We start from the raw sequence: 14801 nt of genomic DNA on the forward strand, positions 1-14801 counted from the left end.
CTCCACACTCAGACTGTGAGGCTGGCGGACGTAGAGGCCGCCCCTCCTTTCCGCGGGCTCCACCTCTAGGACTGCACCCACCGAGTCCCCTCCAGTACCATGGAGAACAGGGCCGCCCGCCTAGAGGGTCACTCGCGAGGAGTGACCAGGGAGTGGCTGGGAGGACCCCCAGCGGTTTCCTCGCCATTTTAGGAGAAAACGCTAACTCGCGACCCTTCAGTTCCAATAACTTTATATTGAGCCCCGAGGCGAGGAGCAACCACCTCTGCGCACGCGCTCGACTGCCTTCTCGCCCTTCCCCCTTCCCAAAGGAAGGCGCTCAGCGCCCAGGCGAATGGTGGGGCATCTTCCCTGGGGGCGGGCAGTCCTGGGGGTTTCCCGGAGAGCAGTCGGAAGAAGGCAGGGGATCCCGGGAGAAAGAGGGGGTCGTACCCAGAGGAAGCTAGAGAAGGGGCGGCGGAGGAGGAGGACAAACGCACCCCCCTCGCTGGGGACCCCTGAGCCATCATGGGCAATACCACAAGCGAGCAGGTGCCAGGGAACGCTACGGCTCCCAGTCCCACAGCGCCAGGGGCCAGGCACATGGCAAAGAGCACCCGCACAAGTTCATGGTGGGCAGCACTGACCACCCGAGCCAGTTCAGTGTGCCCGACTCTTCCCCGCGCCCCTTCCGCTCCACTCCCCAGCCATCTGCCTCGGAGGCTTCCCAGTTTCTAGGCTAGTCAGTTTCCCTAGGTTGGTCAGTTTCTAGCCTAGTCAGTTTCCCTAGGTTGGTCAGTTTCTAGCCTAGTCAGTTGCAGCAGAACGCCTGGGCGCGCTGCCCTCCCGCGGTGTGCTCGACCTTGGCGTTTGCCGAGGCTTCCATGGGAGCAGTCGGCTCAGCTAGCTCACTTAAGCAAAGCGCGTGGAGGGGCCATCCTGGAAGGCCAAAGAAGGCCTTGGTCTTTAGGAACATCCATTGTAGTGGAAGAGAACGTGCCCACAGTTACGGACTGACAAGAAACGAAAAGTGAGCGGGATGTCTTGTCAGAGGTGGGACGGGCGGGGAGGGGGAAGGGGGAAGAAGGCTTTTTGCAAAAGGTAGGTTTTGACCTGAATCTTAAAGGAGATGGAAAGGAGCAGGGACAGCCAGGTCAGAAGATGGGGGTATCCTGTTCGAGGACCAGCAAGGACGATCAGAGTATGGGGGGGAAGGGAGTAAAGTGTAAGAAAACTGGAAATGTAGGGAGGGGCAGGCCAATAGAGGGGTTTAAAAGCCAAACAGGTGCACACGTGTGTATACACACACATATATATATACAATATACATTTATGTATGTATATGTATACACATATTATACACATACACATATATCCTGGAAGTAATAGGGAGCATTAATTTTTTTTTTAATTGATCTACTTGTTGGATCATCTTTTCTTATAGTGAGAAGAAGAGTACTAAGTAGGAGAGGGCTTTAGAAAGATTGCTTTGGCTGCAGATTTAGGGGAAAATAGGCGAGCAGACAGCAGGTTGTTGAAGTAGTCCAAGCATGAGTTGAGCCAGGTGGTGACTTGCAGGAGAGAAGGGCACATATAGGAGAGCTGATTCTAAGGTAGAAACAAGCAGGCTTAGCTCCAGATTGGATGGATACATGTGCTGAGTGGAAGTGAGGAGCTAAGGATGACTTGGAAGCCTGGGTGACTGGGAGCATTGCAAAGAAAAACTATGCATCAATTAGAACTAGGGATTCTTGTTTTTGTGTGTATCATGAACCTCTTTGCCAAGCAAGCCTATGAATCTCTTGCCTGAAAATAGTGTTTTAAAATAACTGAAGGAAATGCTGAATTGCAGTTAAAGGTTAGTGAAAAGTGATTCTGTCCCCTCTCCTCAAACAAGTTTATTGATCTCTGAAATCCAGGGATTAGAGGGGGAGGGATAAGGGTCTCCTAAGAGGCTTCATATAAAGGTTACTTACTCTTAGGATCCTTCTACGGTGACTGCCTTGACAAGTAGGAGCTTTGGGGGAAACATTGACTTTTTTATTTGAAAAAGACCTAAGGGTTCTATTGGACTACAAATTCAATATGAGAACAGTGTTCCATAGCCTAAACAGGGGTGGGGAATCTGTGGCCTCAGTACACATGTGGCCCTCTAGATCCTCAAGTGTGGAACTTTGACTGAATCCAAACTTCACAGTATAAATTCTTTTAATCCTTTAAGGGGATTTGCTCCCATTCCTCATTCTTTTCACTTCAGGACAAAACTTAGGCACACAGGTGAGGGTGCCTGTGAAGGGCAGTGTGTGTGGAGATCTTGTTTCCTGCCCTAGGCATAGCATTGTCCAGAGATACCTTTTCTCTTTAGACCATGTGCCAAGATACTCTCTTGGCTTGCTTTAGTTCCGAGTAGAGAAACACATTCAGAAGGTCCTGACAATGGAAGGGTTCCATTGGGGGCACGTTCTCAGCTTCCTGTGGCAGACAGGAAAAAGCTCTCACAGGGAGATCTTCTTGTTGAACCTAGCTAGTTGGATGGCTAGCCAGCCTAATCTCTACCCATGCCACCCCCCAATTCTTACCCAGCAAGCTTGACAAACTTCAGCCACTCTTCCCAAAGAAGAGTCAGCAGGGCCCTGGTGTTTCTTTAGGTCCCTCCCTCTCTTCTCCCTGTGGTAGCCACACAGACATGATTGGTTACTTTCCCTGTTCCTCCAGGTTGGAACTGAATGGCATTTCTTCGGATCAAGCTTAAAGCTAAAAGGGGGTGATGGAAATCAATAGAGAAGAGCATGAATGAGGTTGGTTATTGTCCTTTGTCTTTGAAGAGGACCAAAATGAAATCACCATTGTAAAATGAAATTTCATTGTGTCTGACTGTGTCTGATCAGACAAATATGAGCTCAGAATGCTCTACCTCAGGTTGGGCACAGATAGTCCATGTGAATATTTTGGGGTGAATATCCCAAATTTGCACATCCTGCGTTTACTTTGTGCTGTCTCAATTCTGCTTTGCTCAAAGAACACAGCACCTTTTTTATGTGGGCACGCCATGATGAGTGGTCCTGTGTCAGTGTCTCCCATGTTGCACAGTCAGATCCAAAGTTCTTGAGAGACACCTTGAGTGTGTCCTTGTAGAGTTTCTTCTGGCTACCATTGCCTGCCCCACGCAAGTTCTTGATAAAATAGTCTTTTTAGCAAGCGTACATTTGGCATTCGAACAACATGGACAGCTCATTGGGGTTGCACTCTCTGAAGCATGGTTTGAATATTTGGCAGTTCAGTTTGAGCAAGGACTTCAGTGTCTGGTACCTTATCCTGCCAGGTGATCCTCAGAATCTTCCTAAGACAGTTCAAATGGAAAATGATTGAATTTCCTGGCATGGCGTTGGTACTCTGTCCATGTTTCACAGGCATACAACAATGAAATCATCACAACAGCTCTGTAGACCTTCAGTTTGGTAGTCAGTCGAATACCTCTTCTTTTCTAAACTTTTCTTCGGAATTAGGTTAACAACATAGGAGAGGGCACAGAGGTGACAAAGATACGTGAAGCAGAACAGTGGCCTCACTATAATGACTGCAAGTGGTGGAAAGATCATGGTTTCCTTCAAAGCTAAACTGCAGCATTTGTGGTCACCTGGCTATAGGTGTAAAGATTTGAGGATGAGGGGGTAGTGGGTCCCATGATTAGCTGGTCGAGCTGGTCACTGTCAATTCTCTTTCCTCAAGATTTGTTCTTGCCTTTTTCAAAACCTCATGTGTCCTAATTACTGGAACAATAAGAAGGCAGAAATCAGAAGTCTGCTAATGACTCACTTGGCTTAGCATACAGAGTATAGGTGCTTTGTAAGCTTGCTCCATTGGTCAATTGCATTTCTCTCATTTGTGATTTTTTTTTAATGTTTATTTATTTAATTTTAGTTTTCAACATTCATATCCACAAAATTTTGAGTTCCAAATTTTCTCCCCAACTCTCCCCTTCCCCTACCCCACAATGCCTGGCATTCTGATTACCCCTTCCTTCAATATGCCCTCCCTTCTGTCACACCCCTCCCTTCTCTCATCCCCATCTTCTTTCTTATCTTGTAGGGCAAGATAGACTTCTATACCCCATTACCTGCATTTCTTATTTCCCAGTTGTATGCAAAAACAATTCTCAACATTTGCTCCTAAAACTTTGAATTCCAACTTCTCTCCCTTCCTCCCTCCCCACCCATCCCCACTGAGAAGACAGGCAGTTCATTATAGGATGTCTAAGTGTAGTTTTGCAAAAGACTTCCATAATAGTCGTGTTGTGTAAGACTATATTTCCTTCGATCCTATCCTGCCCTACATTTATTCTATTCTCTATTTTGACCTTGTCCCTTCCCAAAAGTGTTTATTTCTAATTACTCCCTCCTAACATTTGCCCTCCCTTCTACCATCCCCCACCCCACTTGTCCCCTTCTCCCCTACTTTCCTGTAGTGTAAGATAGATTTTCATATGAAGTTGAGTGAGCATGCTGTTCCCTTCTTAAACCAAATGTGAAGAGAGTAAGCTTCACTTTTTCCCTCTCACCCCCCCCCTTTTTTCCTCCATTGAAAAAGATTTTTTGTCTCTTTTATGAGGGATAATTTGACCCATTCCATTTCTCCCTTTCTCCTCCCAGTATATTCCTCTCTCACCAATTTTATTTTTTTATATATCATCCCATCTTATTCAACTCACCCTGTGCTCTCTCTCTCTCTCTCTCTTTCTCTCTCTCTCTCTCTCTCTCTCTCTCTCTCTCTCTATATATATATATATATATATGTATATATACATGTATGTATGTATATAAGTATGTATGTGTGTGTATAATCCCTCCAACTACCCAAATACTGAGAAAAGTCTCAAGAGTTTTAAATATTATCTTTCCATGTAGGAATATAAACAGTTCAACTTTAGAAAGTTCCTTATGATTTCTCTTTTCTGTTTCCCTTTTCATGCTTCTCTTGATTCTTGTGTTTGAAAGTCAAATTTTCTATTCAGTTCTGGTCTTTTCAACAAGAATGCTTGAAAGTCCTCTGTTTCATTGAATGACCATTTTTCCTCTGAAGTATTACACTCAGTTTTGCTGCATAGATGATTCTTGGTTTTAATTCTAGTTCCTTTGACTTCTGGAATATCATATTCCACACCCTTCGATCCCTTAATGTAGAAGCTCCTAGATCTTGTGTTATCCTGATTGTATTTCCTGGAATACTGGAATATATACTGGAATGATTTCTTTGCAATATTTTCTCCTTGACCTGCGAACTCTGGAAATTGCCTACAATATTCCTAGGAGTTTCTCTTTTTGGATCCCTTTCAGGAGGTGATCGGTGGATTTTTTCAATATTTATTTTGCCTTCTGGTTCTAGAATATCTAGAATATCAGTTTTCCTTGATAATTTCATGAAAGATGATGTCTAGCCTTTTTTTTTTTTGATCATGGCTTTCAGGTAGTCCCATAATTTTAAAATTGTCTCTCCTGGATCTATTTTCCAGGTCAGTTGTTTTTCCAATGAGATATTTCACATTATCTTCTATTTTTTCATTCTTTGGGTTTTGTTTTGTAATTTCTTGGTTTCTCATAAAGTAATTAGCTTCCATCTGTTCCATCCTAATTTTTAAAGAAGTATTTTCTTCAATGAGCTTTTGAACCTTCTTTTCCTTTTGGCTAATTTTGCTTTTTAAAGCATTCTTCCCCTCATTGGTTTTTTAGACCTCTTTTGCCAATTGAGTTAGCCTATTTTTAAAGGTGTTATTTTCTTCAGCATTTTTTGGGTCTCCTTTTTAGCAAGCTGTTGACTTGGTTTTCATGATTGTCTTGCATCTCTCTCATTTCTCTGCCCAATTTTTCGTCCACCTCTTTTACTTGATTTTCAAAATCCTTTTTGAGCTCTTCCATGACCTGCAACCATTGCATATTTGTTTTGGAGGTTTGGGGTGTAGAAACTTTGATTTCCTGTGATAGTATGTATTGTTCTTCCTCATCCAAAAGGATGGAAGAAAATACCTGTTCACCAAGAAAGTAAATTTCTGTAGTTTTATATTTTTTCCCTTTTTTGGACATTTTTCCAGCCAGTGACTTGACTTTTGAGTCCTTTGTCAAGAGGAAGGTATACTCTGGGGACCTGTAAGTTCTCAGTTCCTCCAAGATGGCACAATCAAGGGAGAGGTGTTTACTCCTCTCCTGGTCTGCATACTGGTCTGGGAGCAACCAAAAATTGTTCTGCCCAGAATCTGAGGAAGAATTCCCTTTCCACAACCACCTCCAGTTTCACCACATCAGTGCTCCTCCTCACTCCAGGGCCACCCACAGGGCTGAGATTCAGATCAGCTGCTCATTTCCCCCAGGGGCTTTATATGAAAAGCTCCCAGGGATGAGCTCAGGGCTGAGATTCAGATCAGCTTTAGGCAGAGGGCTCCAAAAATGGATGCTGCCTCTGCAATGGGTGCTGCCAGTGGTTGAGAATGTGTTCCCTTCTTCTGGGTGAAGGAGCTTTCTCACTGACTTTTGAAGCTGTCTGTGGCATTTGTGTGTTGAGCTGTCTGGGCACTTCTCCTGTTGGTGACTCCCTGAAGCCTGTTCTGGGTCCTGTTCCTGCTGCGCCATGTGGCCCACACTGGGGTGTGCTCCACTCCATGCCCAGTGTGATAGACCTTTCGTGTCAGCCATCCAGGCTGTCTTGGGTTGGAAATCTCTTTCACTCAGTTGTTTTGTGGCTTCTGCTGCTCTATACTTTGTTTAGACTAATTTTTACAGGTATTTTATGGGTTATGTGGGGGAGCTTTTCTACTTTGCCATCTTGGCTTGACTCTTCCTCATTCATGATTTCTGTCCATCCAAATCCTTTGCCCCCTTGTCCTATCACTGTTCTTCCTGACTATCTCCAACCTCAGAATATTCACTTTGGGTGTTCCATCCAATTCTACTGCTGAATGGTGCTTTAGGAAGCCATGAAACCATGCTGTCTCTGGGCCACAATGATTCTGTCTGATCTCAATGGTCTTTTGCTATTGCAAAGAAATCTTTTTATTCTTACCCAATCAGGTCTCCATTACAAGACAGACTCTCCAGACACTCTTTGAAACTTCTCTTTCTCAGCCTCTCACAGAAGCCTTCCCCCTCTCCTCACCTTACTAATAAAAGAGACCATTCAGTGCTGATCTCCACCTCAAAATCATCTGGACTTACTTCTCTCATTTCCTCTTTAATTCAGGTCTTTGATGAGACATGTGTGTGTTTGTCCTTCATTGCTGAAGAAGACCATGCCATCAGAGAAATAATGACATGACTTGTACTTGACTTTGTTTTGAGTGAGGGAGGGCTGAGCAGGTCACCAGCCTCACTTCTTCTCCAGAGCCATCTGAATCCAGTGACCAGATATTCATCAGGATGACTGGAGATGACCCAGGATGAGGCAATTGGGGTTGTGACTTGCCCAAGGTCACACAGCTACTGAGTGTCAAGTGTCTGAGGTGAGATTTGAACTCAGGTCCTCCTGACTCCTTCACTGGTGCTCCATCCACTGTATCACCTAGCTGCCCAGATGAGACATGACCCTACTCCTAAAGAACCTGTACCTTCATCCCATCCACTCCTGTCTCCCAGCAATCATCCCATCTTTCTAATCTGCAATCAATCTCTATTCTTCTCTATTGCCAACAAACTCAACCAAATTTGTGCTATCTCTAAAAAAAGAAAACAACACAACACCCCCCCCTCACTTGACCCTATTTAAAAAAACTCATCTAACATCACTTTCAATATATCACCCTATGTTTTCTCCTCCTTTTCACAGCCAACTTCAAGGGGGAAAACCCCCATTATCTTTACGCTTTGCTTCCACCTCTCTTCTCTCTCTCCTCATCCTTTGAAACCTAGATTCTGACCTTATCATTCAACTGAGAATGTACTCTCCAAAGTTTACAATGGTCTCTTCACTGCTATGTCCAATGATCTTTTTTCAATCCTCATCTATCATGACCTTGCTGTAGCATTTCATATTTCTCTTTTCCTGGCTATTCTGTCCTCTTTGGTTTTGGTTTTTTTTTGGAGATAATGTTCTCTCATTTCTCCTTATCTCACTATTTCTTAGTCTTTTTTTGAAGGATCTTCAACTATGTTCCATCACCTAATCATGGATAAACTGACAAGATCAGTCCTGGATCCTCTCCTTTTCCCTCTCTTTATTATCTAGGGTGAACTCACTAACTCTTATAGGTTCAATTTCCATCTCTCTCTATACGACACTAATATATACAGTTCCTGAGTTCAATCACCAACCACCTACTAGACATTTTAAATTGGATAAACTATAGGCATCTCAAACTCAACATGTCCCAAAGAGAATGCATTATGTTTCCATAAGAACCCACCCCTCTCTGACTCACTTTCCTTTTCCTGTTGAGGTTACTAAACCATCTTTTCAGTCATCTAAGTTCATAATCTCAATGCCATCCTTGACTCTTCCATCACCCTCATTCCCCATCACCAATGTCAAATCTACCTCTTCTCTCCATTTACATGATCACCCTGTTAGTTTCAAACCACATTGCCTCTTTCCAGGACAATCATAATAGTCGCCTATTTGCTTCTTCCTACCTCCAGTCTCTTCCTTTTTCAATCTATCATAACACACAGCTCCCAAAATGATATTCCTAAAGCACAGGTCCAGACTCCCCTGCTCAAGAAGCTTCCATCACTCTGTATAGCTTATAAGATAAAATACAAATTCTCCTAGCACTTGAAGCTCTTCTCAACTAAGCCCAAACCTATACTTTCTAGTCCTAGTATACACTTTTCCTCTTCACACACTGTTGTAATTCAACCAGACATTCCTACTTCTGTCATACATTTTTTATTTGTGTGTGTGTGTGTGTGTGTGTGTGTGTGTATGTGTGTGTGCCCTTGTATAGTTTTCCTTATACTTGGACTCCTTCTCTTCAGCTACATCTCTTAGAATCCACATCTTACTTCAAACTTCAGCTCAAGTACCACTTCCGCTATGGAGCTTACCCTCATCTTCCTCCCCTAGCTGCTAGTACTCTCCCCTGCAATTGTCTTCTATTTACTTTTTATATATAATGTATCTGTTATATGGGCACATTATGTTTTCTATGATCGAATCTAAGCTCCCTGAGGGCAGGAACATTTAATTCTCTCTTTGTATCCCCAGTATTTAGCATATTGCCTGACACATAGTAAATATATTTTGATTGTTTAGACATAATGTATAGGAGGCGTGGAGATATCAAGAAAGCTCCATTCATGGACACATTCATGTGATGGAACTTTTGTGGTCTCCATGGTTACTGTACATCTATCAGAAGGGCAGGGACATGTATAAACATCTACTTTTTTCCACCTTATTTCCTCAACCCCCTTGATCTCAAGCAGTGCTGGCTGGAAACACCTACATTGTTTGACAATGAACTGCTCCAAGTTCTCCTTCTCCAGCTTAGTAGTCTTTAGGCATTCATTTGTATTCTTAAGGAGATTTTCTTGCTCAGACAATTTGGTTTTCAGAGCTAGAATTTCTCTTTTTATTGACTCCTCCTAAGTAAAAGATCAGATTCTTGGTTAGAATGCCTAATAAAGCCCAAAGCAGGATTCCACACCCTTCTCTGCTGTACTTCTGGGATGACCTCCCTCTGTTACCTACAGTACCCTTCTGCTAACCAAAGAAAGTCGGGTTCTGCAGATAGTACTTCACAAGAATGGGGTTTTAAAACATCTAAAGAAAGCATACAGATAAACTGGGATCCTGAATGAAATAGGACATGTCAGAATTTTAATTAAGAAAAAACCACCTATAATCTTTTTGTTCTTTGCAATTACCAGGGTTCTTTGACATCATTTGCAGTTACTGTGCCATTATATGAAGGTTGGGCATTCATTAAATGTGTGTTAATTTATTCAGCAACTGGGAAAATGCATGGGAAAATTTGCATGTTTAGGCTGATAAAAGTTTGTCAAATCCCTTAAAAACAGCAAACAGTCACTGATTCTGATGCAGCTATTTGTAGCTGATCTAGGACATTAATCCAATATCTAACCCCTGCTAGGAGGAGAAAGAGGTACTGTACTCAATCTAGAGATTTTCTAGCTCAGGGACACAAACTTTTGGGGGGCATGAATCCTTGTGGCAATCTGGTGAAACTGATGAACCCCTTTCTCAGATTACTTGTTGCCTACATTCATAATTGAAGGACATGATAAATTTCAGAAAGATGTTAGTGGAAATGCATAAATTTTTTTTTCCATCCAAGTTCATGGACCCCTTCAAATATGTCCACCAACTCTGTTCTCACCTGAAAGACAGGCTTGAGCTCAGAGAGGAGTCCTTGGAATGACTGTCAATTTCTCAAACTTTCTCCACCTTCTCCTCCAGAATCCTAATATTCTAAAGCCATCCCAGGCTTTCAATGTCTGTGCCTTGGAAGCCCCATGACTTAATAGGACCAGTTTGTGATTATGACAGACTACTTGTGTAGTACTGATGGTTTTAATAGAAGAGTTTAATAGAAACCGGGTGGTATAGCAGAGAAGATGTTAGGTCTATAGTCAGGAAGACCTGAGTTCAGACACTTACTAGCTGTGCTTAGTCAAGTCACTTAAACTGCCTGCCTCAGTTTCCTCATCTGCAAAATGGGGTGATAACAGCACTTACCTTCCAGGGCTATTGTGAGCATCAAATGAGATAATATTTGTAAAATATTTTCTAAATTTTAAAGTGCTATACATAAGTGTTGGCTATTGTTATCATTAAACGAGAAAGATGAATGGTGAATATTTGGCTCTTTTGCTCTAGAAATCTCCAATGGAAAAAAATAGTAGCACATTTTTAATATCTCCAGAGGGTGTGTCATTTCAATATTTCTCAAACCCTTTCTGTTTCTCTGGTTGAGTAGCTCATCCAGGGGAAGAGGAGATCCATATGGATTTGCATGTGGGGAACACAAGCCACAAAGCCCTATCTTACATTAATCCTTCATATTCATACTCCCTTTCTCCAAAGGCTATCTCCTGGCAGTTCCCTTTGTCTGTTACTCAGTATCAGCTTCTCTTGTGAGAACATTTCAATCTGTCCTGAATCATGTGTTACACATCCCTCCCACCTCTTACCACTTTCTTTTGTTCTGTACAGCTGTTGGTACTGGGTAGGGTTGCTCCCCAGATTATGGCAAGGAGAGCGTCAGACTCCTCCAAGATCTGGTGCAGGGTTTTGGTGTTACCCTGGAGCTGGTGGATACTTCCAGAGATCAGAACCTAGTAAAGGAGAGAAGGCAAACCTGCTTCTAAGTTCTGAACATGTTCTCCGTGGGAGGGTTCTGTCTGACAGAAGAGATTATCTTGGACCCCTAAATCCTTTTCTGATTGCATAACCCAGAATATGCAACCTTGAGTAATGACTTCCCTTATGGAAGAGTACTGATCTGCTTCTAGCTCTAAATCTGATGGAGATTTTTCTCTATTTTTAAAGGCAGTTGGTGGGACAAGGGAAAGAGTGCTGAGACTGGAGTCAGAGAGACCCAAATTCAAATCCAGCCTCAAGACACTAGCAGTGTGACCCTGGGCTAGTCACTTAACCTCTATTTTCCTCATTTTCCTCATCTATAAAATGAGAGCAATCTAGCACAAACCTGATAGCCTTGTTGTAAAGATCAAAGGAGATGTTTGCAAAAATAAATTTTAAAAGTGCTTAACACAATGTCTGGCATATTTTAGGCACTATATAAACACTTATTGTCTTCCGTTCTTTCCCACTTATGTCTCCTTCATCTGTCCTTGTATCACTTCTCCCCTCCTACTTCCATAAACTCGCTGGTTATTGGCACTCAGGTATCTCATGACATAATAACCCCTCTCCTCAGTGAAGATGAGTTATGTGCATTTCATGGTTTACAGGGACAATAAATTTAGGAACCCTGTGTTTTATTCTTGGCTTGTCATCATCTACTTGATTGACAACTTGGATTTGGTCACACAGTTGAATTTCTTCATCATTCTAGGTCTATAAAATGGATATTAGGCAAGTATTTCCCTCCTCAATCCCTCATACCACAACCAGTGAGTGCTAAATAACATTTATAATGACAAAGATGTTTCCTTCCTTCCTTTCCTCCATCCTCTTTTCCTGCCTTCCTCCATCTCCCCCTTTCATTTCTTTTTCCATTTTCCCTTCCTTATTTCCTCTTCCTCCCCCTCCCCTCCCTTCCTCCTTTCTTTCATGCATCCCCATTGACATTTTGTGAGTTACATTAATCTTCTACAAAATATCTACCTTTGGCCTCTTTGATCAATTCACTTCAAGGCATTAGACATACTGCCTCAGTTCCTCATCAAAATGCAAAATAGGGTGATAACAGCACTCATAATAGACTCATACCCTAGACTTTACTTGCCATTGTAGCAATTCCCACAGAGAGAGAGAGAGAGAGAGAGAGAGAGAGAGAGAGAGAGAGAGAGAGAGAGAGAAACTCTGTGTGTGTGAAACTTTCCCCTCTGTCCCCTCAATTTCAGTGCCTAGGGACAAAGCTCCAGGTACCCTGCTCTAGGTAAAGCTTTGCTGTTTAGAACTTTAAGGGTAGGCTAATACTCAGCCTCCATGAGGAAGTGGGACAATTCAAATTCCTCATTTGCAGAAAAGGAAGGAAGCACAGGATGAGGGTGTTTAGAAACTCCCAATTTTGCTAAAGCTCCCTCATCTTTTCCATCTTCCCTCCACCCTTGAAAAAAGTCCTATGGGGATGCAGTTGCTGAATCCCAACAGTGGCTTTGGGCAATCATGGTCAAAAGCTGGTGCTTGAAGCCCATGCCCACATTCTGATGCCTCTGTGCTCCCGTGGTCCTCTGTACCTCGAAATAAGCAAGGTCTGGCCTCCATGTGAATGTACTGGGACATGTGGATATAATGAGTTTAATGGTTTGCAGCATTGATGAGGTATGTATTCCTGACCAGGCCCCCTCCCCTAACCCCCTGGACAATGCACCATTTGACTCCAGATGGGTTGCATATGTTAAGTTGCTGAAATGAGCTTCCCCAGGTATAAATGAACTGACTGCACCTGCTGTGCTGGCTAATATACCAAGTACATTTGGGTAAAGGGAACCTTCTGTGCTGCTGAATTGATGAGAGACACTTGAAGAGGGTCGTGTGTTCCTCCCCCATCCCATTCCACCCCAATGGGCTGAAAGTACAAGCTATCTTCCTAGAGTAAGCTTGGAGGATGGGCTTTGCTCCTGGCATGTTTAGGCACAATGAACCTGCTAACCAGTTTAGCTTAGAGTTGTCTTGGGAGAAGGGGTGTGTGGTTCATGGTCATAGTGATGTAGACACACAGTTTTCTATGCAAAGGGAAAGTCTAGAGTTAGATCCAAATCATTAACCTTGGACCTTGTGTGAACCTAGTTTTCTAGCAGTCCTATAAACTAGACATGATTCAGAAATTGAACTCCCATGATCATGCCTGTGCAGGAGTAGAATATGGTGGAAAGGTCAGTGGCCTGAACATCAAGAGACCTAGGGTGGTATAGTAGAGAGTGGACTTTGAGTCAGGTGGGCCATGGATTCAAATGTTGAGTCTCATGCTTACTAGCTATGAGACAACAGACTTCACTTCACCACTGGATTTTCTCACCTGTAAAATGGGGAGAATAATAATCCAGGATTATAGATTCAAGGTTATAAGCATATTAGAGGTCATCTGGTCCAGGAAAGAAGCAAGCATTTATATATCACCTACTAAGTGCCCTGCATTTTACAAATAGTATTTAATTTAACCCTTATAGCAACCTTTGGACTTATGTGTTTTTTTGTTTTTTTGTTTTTTACAACAATTTGTCTTTTTATTGAGCACCTTAACAAATTATGCCTTAACAGCAAATTTCCGGAGAGGGTACAGGCGTTCCTTCCTCTGCTGTTTTTTGGTCTTCAGGCTTTCCTCATGCTTATTAAGTCTGTGGCACATGGCACGGGTCTTCTTGGGCCAAAGGTCCAGGTATTTCTTGCCCTTATAGAATTTCCTGAGGTTCTCTTTCTGTGTCTGGTTGATGACAGTCAGGACTCGGGCAATAGATTTTCAGACTACTCAGATCTTAGATAACTTGGATGCTGCTCCTCCAGTGACCTTGGCCACTCTCCATTGGGAAAGTTCCACCTTTAAATCATCTAACTGTTTGAGTAGCTCCTCCTTCTTCTTCCCACGAAGATCCCTGGCCTTGATTTTTGCCATGATTTCAGCTCAGATGCACAGCCACCGGCTTGAAGGAGAAAGAGCGACTTATGTGTTTTTATTATCCCTGTTTTACAGTTGAGGAACTGGAGGCAAACAGACATTAAGTGACTTGTCCAGGGTCACTCAACTAATAAATGTTGCAGGCTGGATCTGAACTTACATCTTGCTGACACCATGTCCAGTTTTCTGTCTAGGGTATCACCTTGTTCCCCCCGTGTACCCTCTCCAAATAATGGGTGAAGATGAGGTCTCTAGAAAGAATCTTAGCTCAAGGTGAATTGTCCCCTGTTCAGATCCTACTCCCTTACCTGGAATAACATCCATTTTCCCAATATCTGCTTTGCTTGTCTGCTTTACAATTCACTCTAGGATTGGGATTAGGAATCCAACCTCCTTTTTTTCTTGCCTGGTTCCCCAAATGGTTGTTCCTTCTGTACCTGACCTGTTTTTAATTCCAAATCATTGTTCCTATCACTCCCTTGATTATTTATTTCTCTGGATCATGGTTTGTTTTGACCTCAGACTGAAATACCTCAACCCAGCCCAGATCCTAGTAGTTGACCCTGGCCCATTT

General features: G+C 42.9%; 1 protein-coding gene and 1 long non-coding RNA gene across 2 annotated transcripts in view; one reads left to right on the forward strand and one right to left on the reverse strand.

Annotated features, from left to right (window-relative positions):
- Positions 1–320: 320 nt before the first annotated feature.
- The window catches only part of LOC140527547 (uncharacterized), an 85351-nt gene continuing 70870 nt past the window's right edge, over positions 321–14801 (forward strand). Inside the window, exons 1-2 of the long non-coding RNA XR_011974828.1 lie at positions 321–1009; positions 2695–2777. This is a non-coding gene — a long non-coding RNA (uncharacterized lncRNA). The remainder of the gene's footprint in view (positions 1010–2694; positions 2778–14801) is intronic.
- LOC140527546 (large ribosomal subunit protein uL29-like) lies at positions 13792–14324 on the reverse strand. The gene is given in 1 exon segment (XM_072644557.1): positions 13792–14324. A coding segment is annotated over 1 exon segment (366 nt). The 5' UTR covers positions 14225–14324; the 3' UTR covers positions 13792–13858.

Source organism: Notamacropus eugenii, chromosome 2 (genome assembly GCF_028372415.1).
Source record: "Notamacropus eugenii isolate mMacEug1 chromosome 2, mMacEug1.pri_v2, whole genome shotgun sequence".
Lineage (NCBI taxonomy): Eukaryota > Metazoa > Chordata > Mammalia > Diprotodontia > Macropodidae > Notamacropus > Notamacropus eugenii.